This window comes from Sander vitreus, chromosome 18 (assembly GCF_031162955.1).
Source record: "Sander vitreus isolate 19-12246 chromosome 18, sanVit1, whole genome shotgun sequence".
NCBI classification, from domain to species: Eukaryota; Metazoa; Chordata; class Actinopteri; order Perciformes; family Percidae; genus Sander; species Sander vitreus.
In genome coordinates, this window is record NC_135872.1 from 11,007,966 (window position 1) to 11,025,666 (window position 17,701).

The window sequence follows — 17,701 nt, forward strand, 5'->3', positions numbered from 1 at the left end:
TTTTAAATAATATATTTGGTCACAATTTAGCACATTGAGCATATACAGGTTCAAAACATACTGTATGTGCATGTTGGTTGTCTGTTGGGTTAGTCTTTGTGACGCAACAAGAGAAGATGCAAAGTTTGACCAGAAAAGTAGTATAATAGCTGCTCTTTAAAGTTTGGATGTGCATTCCATAAAAACATCACAAAGCACAAAATCAGACATTTACAAATTGCATTAATATATTTTATTGATGTTTTCTCATTGCAGGAAGGTGAGTTTCAATAACATTTTACATCTTCAATGTTTGTACACAATAAACCATCTCAATGAAAATGATACAACATGTGTTTTTGTTGAACTCATTGTTATAAATATGGTTAAAGAGCAAATTGTCCATACTTCTTCCAAGCATGTGTTTTGAACAGATGGTAGTGTTTCATTTGGACTTAGGCCTCAGTCTGAGGGTTCCTCACTGCTGGAAGGAAAATGGAAGGTCAATCTCAAGCCTTCCTTCACTAACTTTCATGTAGGCTTGAGCCTCCTCTGAAGCTTGCTGCAGGAAACCATAAACAGTGTTATTGAACTGATCCACTACATAAACGAACATGTCAATGATGTACTCAAATGAATTGTTTAGCTGCTCCATATTTAGGGCAGAGATCTGGTCAACAACATTCTTTAAGACTGTGACAAGGTTACGATAGAGGACATTGATGTTGATGAACACTGCATCTAAATAGTCAGACTTGACAGAGTCAACAAACTCCTGAGATTTCTCAACAACAGCCTTCAGGGTCTCACCCATCTTCACTAGTATTGTGTCAAGACTTTCCATATTTTTTACAAAGTCCACCAGTTCATCAAAGATGTTCTTAAAACCTGTTTTGACCTGATCCAAGATCTGGCCTCCAGTGACTGCGTCACCAACTGGCATGCGCAATTTTACACTGCTGATCTGCTCAACAAAGGAGTTGTAGTAGACCTCCATGTTGTCTTTGATAGTCTGCAGGGTCTTATCTAGCATTGCAGCAATGCTGCTGGTCAGCTTCCTCAGGACCTCAGGGAGCGTGGTCATCTCATCAGACCCAGGCAGTTTGAACTGGGTTTCCCTCAAGGCCTTGACGACAGCATCCAAAAATACCTGAAGAGTCTTCTGGTACTGGACAATTATGTTCCTGAAGAAAATTGACACCTGGCTTAATTGAGTGTCATAGTTGATTGCAGCACTATAGGCCTCGCTAATGCGGTTGACAACAGAGTTTTTCAACTCTTCCATGTTGCTTGTGATCTGGTACTTGTCAGCAAACATTGTGAATGTAGAGATGATGGAAGGGAGTCTCATCTTGAATTCATTGAGCATTACTTTGGGTGCCTCCATGTTGTAGGCAATCTGCAGGTTTGTCTTGTCAGCATCCTTAGAAGATGATTTGATGACCAAGATGTCAACATCAACCTCTGGGGCAGACTGTTTAACAGAAGAAAAGAAAATATTATTTTAGCTACATTTTTATTTTGGTATTTAGTTTTCCATTGTATTAATAAGGTAATGCTAGTGATACTCACAGGATAACGACCATAGACTCTTGCCATCATCTGAGATGGGACTCTGCAATTGAATTGAAGGCCCAGGAAGCCAGTGGATGGGGTAGATACTGAAGCACTGATACTATCTCTGCGAGCAGCATAACGAAGGTTCACATCAGTGAAAGTAGGACTGGTGATGTCCAGATTCAGGGTGTGGCGAGAGTAACTAAGAGAAATAAAGCATTTCAAATTAGAAAACATAATTAATTCTTTACCTGATATTTGATATGAAGGATTTTGATTTATGCACATTAGATAAATGGTCAAGATGAAAATGTAGAAAATACTGTAGATTGAATATTTACCTGTTATCAGCCTGGCGCTTTTTCCTAAAATGTGAAATAAATGAGTTAATTACTTTAAACTTGAATTTTATAAGTAATTTTTCAGCATGAATTGTAAAACACACAGGATGTTACCTCAAGGCTTGGGTAATAACATGATTGACATCCATGGTCATTTCAGCATGTGTCAGGACAACTTTGTTGACCATGTTCAGAGCTTCATTCTCAAAGTTCACAATAGTAGAAGCTAATAAAAGAAATATTTTGTAAGATTTAGTGCTCAACAATGCTTGCAACATAAAACAGATACATGTATTCAGGGAATTAGATCAACTCACCATCCATGTCATATTCCAAGAGCACAATGACCGAGGTGGCAGAGGACTTTAAGATAACTTTGAAGACAGGGGCATCGCCCTCTACTTCAGCTGTCAGATCTGTGGTGTACAGCGGGCTGACAAACTTGCCATTGGTGGAGATCGTCTGCTTTGCCGCTGTCACATCAGCAACAATTTTCTCAAAGATGGTGAGGTCACCCAGGCTGCTTGGCTGAGATATATCAATCTCCATATCAGCAGTCAAGGAAGAGGTTGGGGCAAGATCAATGGTAGCCTGGACAACATGCTTCCCGTTGGTGTTGAAATCAAACAGGTTTGCTTCGTTGTTGCCAGTGTACTTCAGCACTGCATACACACGGCTCAGGGAGGCTTCAACAGCAATATTCTCATTTACATCCATGCCCATGACTTTGGTGGCGCCTTGGTTAAGCTTGGCATCAGCAATAACCTTGGAGGTGGAGCGTAGGCCATCCTTATTCAGATACAGATTAGCGTCATTATCCAGGACTCCCAAAAGTAGATAGTCTTCAAGCACTGTGCCATCCATGTTGGCCTTAGTAGATGACTCTATGGAGACATACTCAAAGCTTCCCTCCAGCTTCAGACTGTGGTCTGCTTCAGCCTTTCCAACAGCCTTGATTACAGGGAGATTTAAATCACCCTTAATCCTGAAGGTGGAGACAGCATTTGCTTTGGTTTTGGTGTCTGCAACCAAATTTTGGTTTGCATCCAAATTGAGTATAGGCAGGGCAATCTTTGCAACAGTAGCCACAGAGATGGCAGTTTCAAAAGTCTCAGTACTCATACTGATGGAGCTGTCATGAGTGCCTTCGATGTGTTGATTTTCAAGGGACAGGGAATTGGCCAACTTGATTCCTCTCTTGGTGGTCAGACTGGTGGTGCCATCAAGTTTGGCTTGAAGACCCTCAAACACAGAGGCTGTAGTAGCTCCCAGACGGAACACAAAATCATCCTCAGCATACAATCCAGCATTGGCATTCAGATTAAGGATGGCAGACTTGACAGACAGCTCTGTGATCAGGTTACCCATAGATGGAATCTGGATTAAACCCATCATATCAACAAGGGGGGCAGCCTGGCTTTTCTTGTACACAATCTTGGCATCCACGTCCACAGATTGCTCAGTGGTAGTTAAAATGTTCTTTAATCCAGTCTGCTCATACAAGTTCAGATCACTAATAGCTGGAGTACGGAAGTCAACAAAAGGCAGGTCAATCTCAGGAACGCTGATAGGGTATGTCAGGAAGTCAAGATTGGCCTCACTTTCCATTGCAACAAAGATGCCAGCCTCATTTTCACTATTGTCAACAGTGAAGTTGTAGAATATTTTGTACTGATTAAGACGAGCCAGAGTTACTGTGTTCATCTGTTGGCTGTTAGGTTTGAAGGTGGCTGAGTAATCATTCTGCAGATCTATCTTAGCAATCAGACTTTCAAAAATGTTGACCTTGGCATTTCCTTTGTTTTGGAATTCAAAGACAAACTCAACAGGACGGACTACAATGTTGATTCCATTTGACAGGACTCCATTGACTGCACCATACAGTTCTGTGTCATGGTTTGCATTCAGCTCAGCCTTCATATCATTAAGGTTGACCTGTCCAGATGCCACAACAAGACTGTTCTTAATTATTGGTGCCTCTGCCTCATTGTGGATTTTAAACTTGAAGTAGCTAAGGGGGCCAGATTCAGCAGTAATTTGCTGTTTCATCTTTAAGATGGTTGAGTCTGTGTCTCCAGAGAAAGTTAACGTGACAAGGCTAGGAGTGAGTGACAATTGCAAGTTGCTCTTGTGGGTGCCATCATCAGCATTGAGTTTGCCAGTGCCTGAATTGTCAACTGCTAACGTGAGGGTGAAGCCATCTTGGCGAGCAATTGCTTTCTGGGTTACAGAGGCCTCACTCCTGACATTAACAATTGGGAGGTCCACTACATGATTGTAAGTTGTATCGAGAGAGGAAGTCATTCCCTCCGCCATAGCAAAAAAGGCTGTGTTCATAAAGTCAGCAGTATAAGGTGTAGTCATAACCTTAATTGTAGTTTTGCCTTGGGCCTGGGCTGATTGGCCATAGAGAGTTACAGATGCCTGATGTTCAACTTCAAGAGCAAGATGGTTGAACGTAAGAGTCTCTGCAAGGACAACACGACTCATTTTTGGGAATGCAATACGAGCAGTGGAGTCAATTTTGTAATTTAGAATGTCAAAACTTGGAGATGTGGCCTGGGAAGTAAGGAATCCAGTGAATTGAGGTGTCATTTCACTCTCAGTGGAGTTCTGTAACTCAGCAGAAGTCTTGACGGTGTAGATGGGAGTTAGGAATTTGATCTCACCATAGAGTTTACCAAAGCATGGGACCATGATCTGATTTGGAATGGTTGGCAATGTGATATCAGGAACCTGAAGAGACTTAACAAGCTTTTCTACAGGAACTTGTGGAATGGTAGGGAATGCAATCTCAGGAACGGCGATTACTGGGAAGGTCATCTCAGGAATGGAAGGAAGGTAGTTCAGGGACAGGTCTCCAAAGAAAGCATCCACATCAAGCATTTTGATCTCAAAGTTTACAATGTAATCAATAATTTCAATGATTCTCTGCTTGATGTCATCAAAGGAAATTGTGGTGGCTTTCACAGTATGGAAGCCCAGGATGGTGAACTCAGGGATGTCTAGCTGTGTTGGGATTTCAAACTGTTCAAGCGTGTCCATGCTGAACTTCACAGAAGGCACAACAAGATCAGTGAGGGGAATGATGAAGGATGGCATGTTCAACTCAGCCTTCTTGAGTTCAGTAATGAGCCCTTCAATGATCTGCTGAATTTCGCTGATGATTTTTTGCTCAGGTGCCATGTTCTTAATCATCTCAACCATATTGTTGGACATATCAGTGATGATGGTGATGATCCTCTTGTAGTATTTGCTCACACAATCCAGATAAGAGGTTATCTCAGCTTTGATATCCAGATCTGTAATTTTCTGTTTTATAAATTCAGCAAATCTCTTAACACTGTCAAGCACAACCTGGTCAATGATATCCTTTACAGATTTAATCATTTCTGCAACTTTGATTTCTCTCAATCTTTCCATAAAGCCTCTAACAGAGGATATGACAAGGTTGACAAAGTCTCTTGTTGCCTCAAGTTTCTGGGGAATTTCAAGAGTCCTGATCAGTTCATTCACGAAAACTGTGTACTGAGCAATTATTTGATTGGCATAATTCACAAAGTCATTGTAATCCAGTGACTTCAGCATGTCCACAAAGGTTTTAATGTACATATTCAGCTGTTGAATTATATCCTTAATCTCAGTTGTTTTCAAGTAGTTGATAGCACCCTGGAAGACTTGCATGAAGTTGGTAGGGATGTCTGCATCCTTCACCATGTTGGCTACAGCCCTACAAGTTTCCTCAATTTTAAATTGCTTGATGAGCTCAACAGCCTTTTCCAAGACAGCCTGAACCTTTTTGTCAGCCTCAAACTTTACAATCAACTCTCTCATCTTGGCATAGAATGTATTGATCTTACCTAGGATGTCAAGATCCTGAATCATTTCCTTAATGTAATCTGACATATCATTGAAAATCTCAGTAGGAATCTGACTCACTAGTTCCTCAATGTGATCTTTAAAGTTGATGGATGAAATGAACTCCTTCAGCACAACAACATATTTTTGCATGTCAAAGGTCTCAATTATTTGTTTCACATCACTCATGATTGTTTGTAGTTTAGCCTTGACTTCATATTTAGAATCAATATCACGCAGGAATGCTATGCTGCTGCCCTTAAGTTTTTCCAAGTCAATCTGCTGGATCATCTCCTTCATGGTATCAATCACATACACAACCATTGCCTTGATGTCATACTCCTCATTAATGGCATTCAACTGTTCCTGAATCTTCTGAATGAGGGTTTCAGGGAAAGTTCCACTAACAATGACCTCTTTTACCATACCAGCAAAGTGTTGGATGTAAACTGTAAGATCAGCCAGCAGTTTCTCAACAGTAACCTTAAGGTTTCTCAAAGAGGCTTCAACATCCTCCATGGAGATGACATATGCTTGGGTAAAATCATCAAAATACTGTTTCAGTTGAACGACTTTGCCTTCTATGTTGAGTTGAGAAACAAGGTCACTTACATACTGGGGAAGAGCCTCAAGTTTAGCCCTAATCTCCTCATCTTTTATGTAGTCTTGCAGTGCCTCTGCAACACGGACAACAACGCCCTTGATGCTTTCCAAGAAGGCAGGCAGATTTTCAATTAGAGGGAACTGAATTATTTGGCTATGTGTGTTCTTGTCATACTTGAGGAATGAAGAGATGGTGAATTCCTGGGTCTCCGTGGAGTCTTTATTGAGCATGTTTGTGAGGATGGTGCCAGAAACCTCAATTCCAGTTCTCTCAGCAGTGTTGTAAACACTCATGTCCTGATTAAAGGCGTGCTCATTCATTTTAGACTTCATTCTAAAACTGTTTTTCTGCTCTTGGAGTGACAGAACAGTATCCATCTTGTTGTCAATTGTGGTCTCAAGAGCAAAACCGCTATCTAGCTGTTGGTTTACTGATGCCCTGCATTCATGTGAGCTAGCAAAAGCCAGGGGCTGCGCTTTAAGGAGGAACTTGCCATAGAGCTGGGCACTGTGCTTTCCATACATGGTAATGTCTCCATCAGCATTAAAAATGGCATCAAGGTTGAAATCAAAAGGAACAATGCTGCAACGGATAGTGTGGTCAAAGCGCATTGGTTGTGAGTTGAAACGGGCATCATTGGTGATCCTGGCAGCAAGACCGACAACTTCAAGCTCGGTGTTGTGGCTCATGTGAGTTCCAAGGAGTTTTCCAGTGGTGCTGCATTTTGCATTAGCTGTCATATCAGCATAGTTTACCTGATAGGTGTGCTTGATCTCTTCTGCACCATAGATTGCTTTCAAGCTTCCAGTCAGGTCCATCTTGTAAAGCTCTGCCTGCAGCTGAGCCTCATTAATGAAGTTGGCCGCCAGAAGTTTCAAGTTGTTATTAACATTTGCAGAAGCAGTGTAGGGTTTTAGGTCAATGGTAATATCATGGGTGTAAGAGGCATACTCACTGGCGGAAGCTTCAGCCTTTGAGTTGAAGTCAAGGCTAGATAGAGTAATGGTCAGAGTGTTGGCATTATCAGCCTTGATGTCATGCATTGCAGCCTTGTTGGTAAAAGATAGAGTAGCTCTTGAAGCATCAAGCCCAGCATTGAAGGTGTTTTCCAGGGACAGGGGGCTTTGGAGGGTGGTTGTTCCACTTGTGGTCAAACCGTCCTTGTTCATTTTCAGATTTGCCTTGTGAGTAGCCTCATTCTCAAAAAGCTTCATGGTGGCATCGCTGTTTACAGCCAGACCATTGACATCAAAAGAGGCAGTCAGCAAAGAGTAAACACGGTTTTCAGAGTGGTCTGCATTTGTCTCCATTCTCATGACAACTTCACCAGCTCCAGCAGAGGCTTCAGCCTGGTTGCGGATCTTCATGCCAAGAGCAAGGGCATTTGCATCACATTTCAGTGTCAGCTTGCTGTCTTTGAAGGAAAGCTCAGCAACATGGGTCAAGATGTCTTCAAAGGCATTGGTGTTAGACGCAACTGAGAATTCACCATTGGCATAGGTTGCTGCAATTGTGTTCTGGGCCTTAACGATGGTGGAGTCAAACTCAAAAGTAGAATCAATCTTTGCTTCTGGCCTAAGTGGGAAGATGGAAAATGACTGGGTTGAAATGGTCTTGCCATACATGGGTCCAGCCGTGAACTTTCCCTCAAAGTTGCTTTCAGCAGATATTTCTTCAGTGTTGAATCCAGTCATACTAGTTTGCTCCAATGCAATAATGAGACCAAAGGGACTTGTGGCTTCAATCTTGCTGCTTGATTTCAAATTGATTTTGTCTGTGATGGTTGCATCCTCAACGATACTAATACTGGCTTCAAGGAATTTATGGGCCAAAGAGCTTTTCAAATGGGCTTTGATGGAATCAGCGATGGCCAACAGTCCAGATCCTAAATAAAACACAAAAGAAGAAAATTAGATTAGTAGCTTGATAACAGATAATTGAATCATTTAACTGAAATTGAAAACACTGCAACATTGTAACTGAATTAAGTCACATTGTTTCACATCACTTAAAGTTTAAAACTAAAAACTTGTACCTGGAGTGAACATGACATACTTTCAACTTTAAGTTAATAACAGTCTAAAAATCCCTAAATTCATGAATAGTATTTACTTTACAATACCTTCAATCTTTATTGAGAGAATGTCAAGTGGGGAGGTTCCTTTCACATCAAACTTAGCTGAGTAGCTTGGTGTCTCCACAACATCTTTGCCAGCAGCCATTGAGGCCTCCATGTCATATAGGTTGCTTTTCATCAGAGTTGAAACCTCAGCTTTGCCAAAAAGAGGAATGGACAGAGTAAGGCTCTCAGGGACAACAAGCTCTGGGATGGGGATTTGTATGGAGACGATCTCCAGTCCAAACTCGGGTAGAGACACGCTAGGTGTGGTTAAAGCTTGTGGGAAGTTAAGCTCTTCTGTTGACATTCCTCCAAGAGGGAGAGGGATAGCAATGGTGAAGCGCTCATTGTTGAAGTAGTAGACAGCCTTTGCCTCACTGTTATGAACAAGAAAGGTACAAATCAATAAACCTTCAATAATATTTTCTAAAGGTTAAGATATTGTTCACTGAGTGCTTTCAGACTTACTTATTGAGGAACAGTGTCTCTGGCAGGGAAATCTCAGGCATATCAGGCACTCTGAAGTTCTGAATGTAAGGGATATCAGCCCCATACTTTTCAATGTAGTTGTTTGCTGCCTAAGACAACGGGAACCAGTGTTATATGCATGCTACACATTTTTACCGAAGAAAATGTGAATAATTGTTAAATCTTAGATTCCTACCTCCACAAACTTCTTGAAGATGTGACGGACTTTCATGTCAGTCTGCCCGATTTCCATGTCAAGAATTTGGTTACTATACTTCTCAACAATATCAGCATTTGGCAAGCTGGTGGTCTCAGTGGTCACATCTGACTTGAGTTCAACCTCAAACTTGCTGGCATCTGCAACAATAGAAAACAATGAATTAAATTCCGTGACAAGAGAAAGTATTCCTCTAATCCCCAGGTTAGAATTAAGCCAGGAGTAAATTTACTCTTAACAAATCAAATTTGTAATATTCTCTCAGGAAAAAAGGGCCCTATATTATTGGTACCATCTAAGACGTAAGCGACTATTAAATTCATTTTTATGTAATATTCTGAAAAAAAGGCTAACTGGAAAATAACATTACCATATTTCATTGTGATTTTCTGCTCAGAGGTGGCGTCCATGACCTTGATTTCACTCTTAACCTCCAATTCCAATTCTTCATCACGTTTCATGTTAGCTGTGATGGTGGCATCAGCATTGAATGAAGGGACAAGAAGTTGGACTTGCAGCATACCTTCCTTCATGGCCTTCAGACTGAAAAATGTGTCAGTGAGTTAGCGTAATCTCAATGATGAGGTTCACATTAATGTTATATCATAAGGATTTATGGTTGATTTTCTTACTTGGCACGTCCAACCAGGGAGAGCTGAGGGATGTTCTTGTTTATGAAGTCAAGAGAAATGGAGTGAGTTCCTTTGCCCTTGGTGTTTCCATCGACAACACCCAGTCTGAGCCCAGCCTCCACATCATAGTCAGGGATCTGTATGTCCGCTGTGATGACATTCTTTCTTCTGTTATATTTCATGATTGCTCTGGCTTCAGTGGGAGCTGAACCTGTTGTTGACCAACCAATAGGTTAATATTACTTGACTCCACTAAACGTCAGAGCAAACTGAGCTAGTAATAAGCAAGAAAGATTTTGTAATATCTTCCATTACCTTCTGCCCTCAGAACAAACTTCACAGAGTCAACCTTCTGCCGGCCCTCTTCTCCCTCCTTGAGGAGCTCATAGGCAACAGTGGCTGTGTACTCAGTGACTTCACCAGTAGGATGGAGCTCCACAGCAAATCTAGTAAAATTATTCAGTTAATTTGCCAATATTGGTAGGTAACTTATTTAAAAAAGACAATTATGTGCTGGTAGTTTGGAAAGTCTTGCTCACTTGCTGTCTCCGGTGATGGGGAAGTAGGGGGCTGTCTCCTGAGAGAAAGCATCAGTGTACTGCAGAGCAGTGCAGTATTTCATTCCAGCAAAGAAGGGAGTGCACTCGCTAACATCAACCTTATCCATCACCATAGAGGGAATGGTCTTCACCTGTGATCCAGTCACTGCCACCAGGGTGTTTCTAAGTTTTAAATGTAGAAAAGTTAGAATGCAACTTTGGCTGTTTTAATCTAAATAGAAGAGGGTGGAGTAGTTAAAGAAAAGTTAAATTGTTGCATTCAAAGATATAAGATCTCCTTAATTATTTTTATTGGTCTATGATGACAGAAAGCTGGATGGTGAGGTCAAAAGCTTCAAACATGGCTATCTTTAACATTGTTAAATACAATTATTGCCTTTATACATTAAATTAGCTATCTTAATAGTAACATTACAACCAAAGTTGTTTTCCTCATAAGTTCTACTTGGACTTACGTCATTTGGAAGAGCTTAGTAGGACTGGTTGGAGCAGGAATGGTCAGCTTTACATTGTCACGTTCCATGGAGATCTGGGCACTAAGGCCACTTTCATGGAAAATGTCGGTGTGTATCTCTAATCCAGAGTTGACATATTCAGGGATGTGGGACCCAATTTGCGATACAAACTCAATGCCAGCAGAGGGCATGAAGGTCACTTCACTCTGTGTGGACACAGGAGAAATGAGAAATGTTTAGTTGATGCTGTTTATTATTGAACAAATATTGGTGGCATTAAAATGCATTTTTGAATAATTACCATGTCACGAGCAATCTGAAGTCCACCCTTAATGCCAGGGGTGAAAGTACCAGACAGTGCAATCCTCAGAGGCACCCCAGTGACAGTAGGCAGGAAGAATTCATTGTCCATAAAGATGTAGTGGGCAAAGAATGTGTTGTCAGCCTTGGTCATCAGTGCCTTAATGATCTGTTGCAAATAAAAATACACATAACATATTTAAATAATAAAAAAGAAAGGAATTTCTAAATAAATGCATTGTTTTATTGTCCACTATGCTCTTTAAAAAAAAGTGTCCTTACATCAGTAGGGAACATCTTGAACATGCTGTCAATCATCATGGCAGCAGAGTAGGCCATCTCTTCCATTTCGTTGGTCGTCAGATATCCCAGCTCATTTCCTAAAAGTCTCAGATAAACCATTGCCTCTGGAGACTGTGCCGTCTTCATTTCCCTCACAAGTTTGTTGAGGTTGCGTCCAATCTCCCGCATCAGGTTCTGGGAGGCCTAAACATTGATGTGCACTCTCTATTAGAAGATATTTTCATTATTGAAAAAAATATCACCATAATTACAGTGGTTTTAGTACCTGTCTCTTCATCCTATCCTTTTTCAGAGCAGGCAGCATGTTCTGCAGGATCTCACTGACTTTGAGTGGCATGTTGTCAGAAACAAAGTACATTGTCTTCAGGGCAGTGTCAGGGAAGAAGCCATTCTCTCCAAACAGGGCATCAACAGTTGGCTCAAATCCTTTGCCCTCCATACCAATCTGTAAAGGTAACACATTTTTCACTGTTACAAATTAGCGATCTAAAAAATAGTCTCAAAGCACAATTTAGATTTAAACTGCCCAAAATGTTTACCTCCATCATGTCAATGTCATAGCCAAATGCCTTCAGAGTCATTTCAAGCATGACCTCTTTGGGCAGGTAGCTGGTACCCTCAAAGATCATGTTACCCTCCACAGATCCGAGCTTGTAGTTGCGAGAGAACTTAATGGGGTCCATGGTGGGCCCGACCTCATTACCTTGCAGGGCATCACGAATCTTCTGTCTCAATCTGCAGGAATGAAAAGACGTATTACTGTTAAACATCCAATAGTGCTCAAATCCAGACTGAGATTACTCAGCATGTAGTGAAACAACACATTTAAGAAATATAAATAAAGCTGAAACTGCTTTTCACTTACTCTTGGGTCTCTGGCTCAGTTGAGGACAAAATATTGGTAATGTGGGAGATCACAAAGCTCTTGACTTGTTTGTCCTGCTCATTGGGCAAGGCATCAGCCAGCTGGGCCAGTTCAGTGGGCTGGGGGTCTTTCATAAGTACCAGATAAGCAGCAATACGCTTTTGCATGGGGCTGGCACTGTCCAAAAGCACCTGCATGATAATCTCTCTGCCCTGTGACCAATAGACATCAATAAAATGAGTATACATTAGAAAAAAGTATTCCAATGATGTGTCGAACCTTTGAAATAATTTGACATGCCTCCTCAGGGACGGGAGTCAGCCTGAACACTTGGATGGCAGCCTGCTGCACATTCAGGGAAGCAGCAGGTTGGTTCACACACTGGATGACAGTAGATCTGAGTGCGGGGCCAGCAGATACCAGAGCTGGAGCCATGTTTCCAATAACCTGGAATTATTTGGACATGTTAATATTTTGCCTATTTGTGTTGGCAGTCAATGAAATGTTGATCTATGGGGAAGGTTACCCACTCTCAGCGTCATGAAAGTTTTGTCATTGTCACCAGAACAGTCACCCAACTGGGCAGCCATGAACTCAGCAACAGAGTGAATCTCAGGGATCAGTTTTCCCTCAGCTTTGTAAAACCTGTTGAACAAAAACAAAATTGAATTAAAAGTCTGTGTAGTCTGTTTTGTGTACACAAAGTGGTAAAATGTTACTATTGTTAATAAATGTAGCGATATTTAACCTGGAATAAAGTGTGGTTACCTCTTGACAACATTGCTCAGGGCATACATGATGGGCTTGCTGGGCTTGTATTTGGCCATCTCGAGCATGTCATTGATCAAGAGGGCAGAAGGATTGGATACGAGTCCCATAGCAAAAACACCGGCATCAACCTCGACTGAGGAGGTATCAAAAGTCCTGAGGATCTGCATGATGGCGCTGCTGCACTCAGGGGTTCCACACTGGGCCAAGACCTGGTAGGTCAGGACAGGGGACACTGCAAGAGCCTCAGGAATGGCGGGACTAAGGGTGTCAGTCTTCATTCCACGGACCATGGTGACAATGTTGTGGAAGAGGTGGGCCCTCCTCTCACCCTCGGTCTCGGGCAGAGTGGCCAGTTCTCTCAGGAGGTTCAGACCTGCATCTTTATCCTGGACAGCACTCTTGTCCTCAACAGCCTCCATGTGAAGACCCTTGACAATGTCACCTGTGATACACAAGCAACATGGTTATAATGACTTAATGTTATATTTAGTGACCATTTTAACACAATCAACTATAAATGAAAAAAAAAATACAAAGAAACAAAGGGCTTACTGTGGTCAAAGACTCTGTCATTGTGAGGAGAAACCTCAACCAGAGTCAGTTCTTGCTTTCCAACGTTGGTAACTCCATACTCTCCCCTGTAGGAATACACATGCTTAAAATACTGTTGAAGAAGATATATCAGTATGCACACGTAAAAGACAGAGCATTTCATAGAGTCTAATACAAGGTTGGACTTACTTGTGAGAGAAGGGAATGAGGATGTGGTTCTCTGTGCAAGACCCAGAGGTCATGTGTTTTTTCTCATTGTCAAACTTGTAGTTGCAGGACTGGGAGCTTCTGACCAGCTGGGCAAGAGGGTAGTGCTGAAAATAGACAAAAACTCATATTAATGCAGTGAATTAATCAAAGTGAAATAGTTGAATAGTTTACTTTAGTTCCTGTCAGTAGTGCCTTTTTTGTCTTTTCAACATTGTTGTTTTGTCAACTCAACTTAACTAATGCATTTTCTTTTCTTCTAACTTACAAAAAAATACTCTTGGTGCTGTCACAACATAATTTGTCTTTTCTATGCAACGGGGAGATTTTGATCCAAGACTGGATGTATAGGACAGTATATGTTTCTAGTGGAAAAGCTGACATGAAGTAGGTATTTATTAAATCAACTCTTGAAGATTTGTCTAAAAAGTTAATGTTGCTACCATGGACAGTTGGTGATCTTACCATGCCAGAGATAAGTGCCAAGGGGCTGGTGTGATCTCTCATTGGGACAAATTTGTCACATCTGGACAGGTCCCTGGTGAGGCTGATGTCAGTTGCAATATCCTCTCTCGCGTTGACTTTGTAATCGGTCTTGCACTTGCCATGGATAGTGGGCTGAAATATTGATTTTGTTCTCTAATATTGACAAGAGAAAATGTACTACAGCAAATTATTTTAAAACTGTAAAATTAGCTTGGTTTACTTTAATGGTTCTACTAAAATATGCAGATTTGTAAGCATGTTCCTGGTTAATGAATGTACCATATCTTCTTCCAGTAGAGGCACAGCCAGGGCAGAGATAATACCCCTCTTGATGTTCAGGATGGTTGTTGTCTCACCGTCCTCGGGGTAAAGTTTCACATCGTACACACCCTCAACCACAACCTTCAGAGGATATCTACAGAAAATGTATGATGTTTGAGTTTATCTATCAGAGCAAAACCTCCAAAAAATATCAGATTGATAATACAGTTTCAAAAAAAAGAATCTTTGACTTTTTGAGTCACATACCTCTCCATTTCAGCAGCAAAGGCATCAGAGCTGGGTGCAGGACTGAACTCAGGGTTGCCCGCTGTGTCCATGCCGACCACCTCACTCAGGCTACAGCCAGTGGTGCGGATGATGAAACTACATGTCTGAGGCACTTCAATTTCAACCTGTGAAATACGGTAAATGTTTGTTTTTTTAACTCACTCTCTGAGAAACTTCTTATGAAAAAATCAGATGACTAAAGATGATTGTAAAAGATCTTTCTCATACCGTGCAAGAGGCCTTGGGTCCGTTCTTGAGCTGTGAGGCTCCGTTGATGGCATTCAAAGATTCAGCTTCATACTGGTACTCATACTTGTGTAAGGTCTTGTACCTTTGGGCCACTAGAAGAAGAAAAAAATCTATGTAAAAGCAATCTATTTACTACCCTAAAATTATTGTCAATGTGTAGACTGGATGTCAACACAATTTCTCATTTATTAACACAAGCATGATCACAGCAAGTACTTTGGTGTAACTTACGCAGGCAGGCTGGCTGATCTTCATCTTGGGCAACTGGGCAAGAAAAAAAGTCATATAAATTACTCTTTAGTAATTCTAATGCGACTGACTACAACGACTTTACTACTATAACTACACTAATTCATAGGTCCTCAGTAAACATTATTATTGTAGCATGTCTCCATGTTATTTTTTAAAGTTTGTTATAACATACATTTAAAGGTTTGTAAAAAAGAATATAATACAATTTAGGAAAAAATGTGATTAAATAATTTGCAAAAAAAACAACAGTGGGAAATCATAACGCCATATTGAAAAGATGTTAACTCCAATTATTTTTTTTACATTGTTATACTAAGCCAACTACTCACAAGCCAAGGTAGATGTGCTGAGGAGCAGCAAAAGGCAGAGCTTTGAGTCCCCCATGATGGGTTCGTTGAAGCTCTCTCCTTTGGTACTGGCGAGTACTCAGTTGAGACTAATTTCTCAGCTTCAGCTCGGGACTTTTATACCCTTAGCTGGGCTCTGTCTGGGGACTGGACAGCACAGACAGTGCTTTGAACGCTCAAAGTCCACCCCACCCTCCTGTGTGGAGGGACAAAGGCAAAAGGTTTAAAAAGATACCCATGGCTCAAAGCACAGAAGCTTACAACACTGATGAATCAGTTAAATCTTTAAATGTCCCTTTTTAAACCACATTAAAGGTGCATTTTATGTGTTTTTTTAAATGCACGTAGGACTTTGGATGATATATTTTAATTGAATAAAGCACATTAAAGCTTAGCCTTTTCAGATACTGGTGGTTTTATTGAAATAATACTTCACTACGTCTAATATAATTGAAATATCCATGAAGAGCAGCTGTGTGGTCACAATGTATTTACTTTACCTTATCTAGTTTTTAGTCACATCTAGGCCCATTTCTTTGTGTTGTCCATTTGTCAATAAAAGAAGTAACACTTGCAGTACATTAAATTAAGAATTATTCTATTTTCTGTGATTTACTCTTACTGGTGGTTACTCTTGTAAAAATGCAAAGTTAGTCAATGAAGTTAACTAGCTAACAGCTCCATGTGAATTAGGTCACTGATAAATGCTCATTACTAAACACTGAGTGATCAAGGTGTGCTCCAAACACAAAGTCCCTCTAGATGTAACAAAAACACGATAAACTTATCAGCTGCCTTATCCGTTGATTATATTGATCAAAAAAACAAACCGCTGGTTAATTTAACAGAGACAGTGCACATTAATACCAACACGTCTGCAAAGTTAGGCAAAAGACTATTTTTATCTGTGGTGATCAGCTTTATGTTCATTTAATATCATATTAAGTACATTTATTTAACACAGTACACGCATTAGGACATACCCAATGTTTTAAATGGGAATGTGGCTTATCATTACAGTTGAAATAATTGTAGTTATAGTACTTACAGTATAGTACCTAAGGGTGATGATGCTTGTTGTTCTGCTTCCACTGCCACAGGCCAAAATGAAGAGTAAAAACATTTTGCCAAACTTCGATATGGGTTAGATAATGAACTTTGATCTACAAATAAGCAGAAACAGAACATGTGGTAAATAAATAAACAGCAATTTTGGATTGGCTTAAGTCTTTTCTTTTGTTGTTAGATTTAACTAAATTAAAAAAAAATATTAGTATTTTTCAATACTATGCAAAGTTTGAGACAGCATGTTAAAAAAGTGTTCTCTTTTGTACATCGATACACATTGCATAATGGTCTGTTGCAATATATCCCCATCAGGACCTTTTAAAAAGTTTGTCAGATACTTACTTTGTTTGCACTGACAGACATGTACACAGATAGAGTCCAAAGGGGGATTGAGCCACTTTAAACATTTACTGAGGTTTAATCTGAGGTTTAGCCGACCAAGCCATATTGCAGTTTAGCAGTGCATCTCCGTGCTCTCAATGATCTCAGAGGGTCTAATGGGAGAAGATACTTTGAGGGAACATGTCTAAAAATACTGTAAGGCAAGGCAAGGCAGCTTTATTTGTATAGCACATTTCAGCAACAGGGCAATTCAAAGTGCACACTCGTTCATCTCACAGTCACTTCATCATCACTTTATCACCTACAATCTTATTTCACTAACTGCGTGATGTTAGGTTAAATTTATCAGTTTCCAAAGTCTTGCAATGGCTGCAGATTAGAAAGATAATAATAAGAAGATGAAGGGGAAGATGGAGAAGTCAGATAAGATGGTGAAGAAACACACCTAGCCACAATGAGCTGATCACATCAATTATGGTCTTGTTTTTTTCAGTCAAAAGAAATAAAGAAAATGGCGCATAATACTGTTGTCCACCTGGTGAGGCCCATGAGACTGATTATAAACCCTGTGACCCACATCACAGGAGACAGACATGCAGTCTCCCAGCAGGGCATCTGTA

General features: G+C 40.6%; 1 protein-coding gene across 1 annotated transcript; it reads right to left on the reverse strand.

Annotated features, from left to right (window-relative positions):
* Window positions 1-227: 227 nt before the first annotated feature.
* apobb.1 (apolipoprotein Bb, tandem duplicate 1) lies at window positions 228-15,731 on the reverse strand. The gene is made up of 29 exons (XM_078275236.1): window positions 15,654-15,731; window positions 15,304-15,336; window positions 15,052-15,164; window positions 14,803-14,948; window positions 14,554-14,689; window positions 14,254-14,427; window positions 13,771-13,895; window positions 13,582-13,667; window positions 13,027-13,471; window positions 12,789-12,903; window positions 12,559-12,705; window positions 12,259-12,470; window positions 11,933-12,128; window positions 11,659-11,838; window positions 11,373-11,576; window positions 11,092-11,259; window positions 10,791-10,996; window positions 10,315-10,497; window positions 10,091-10,221; window positions 9,776-9,986; window positions 9,514-9,686; window positions 9,123-9,283; window positions 8,927-9,036; window positions 8,462-8,835; window positions 2,195-8,224; window positions 1,992-2,103; window positions 1,878-1,901; window positions 1,552-1,738; window positions 228-1,453 (listed from the first exon to the last, which is right to left on the reverse strand). Exons 1-29 carry the CDS (start codon window positions 15,706-15,708, stop codon window positions 458-460), a joined length of 11,433 nt encoding a protein of 3,810 aa, XP_078131362.1. The 5' UTR covers window positions 15,709-15,731; the 3' UTR covers window positions 228-457.
* Window positions 15,732-17,701: the final 1,970 nt, after the last annotated feature.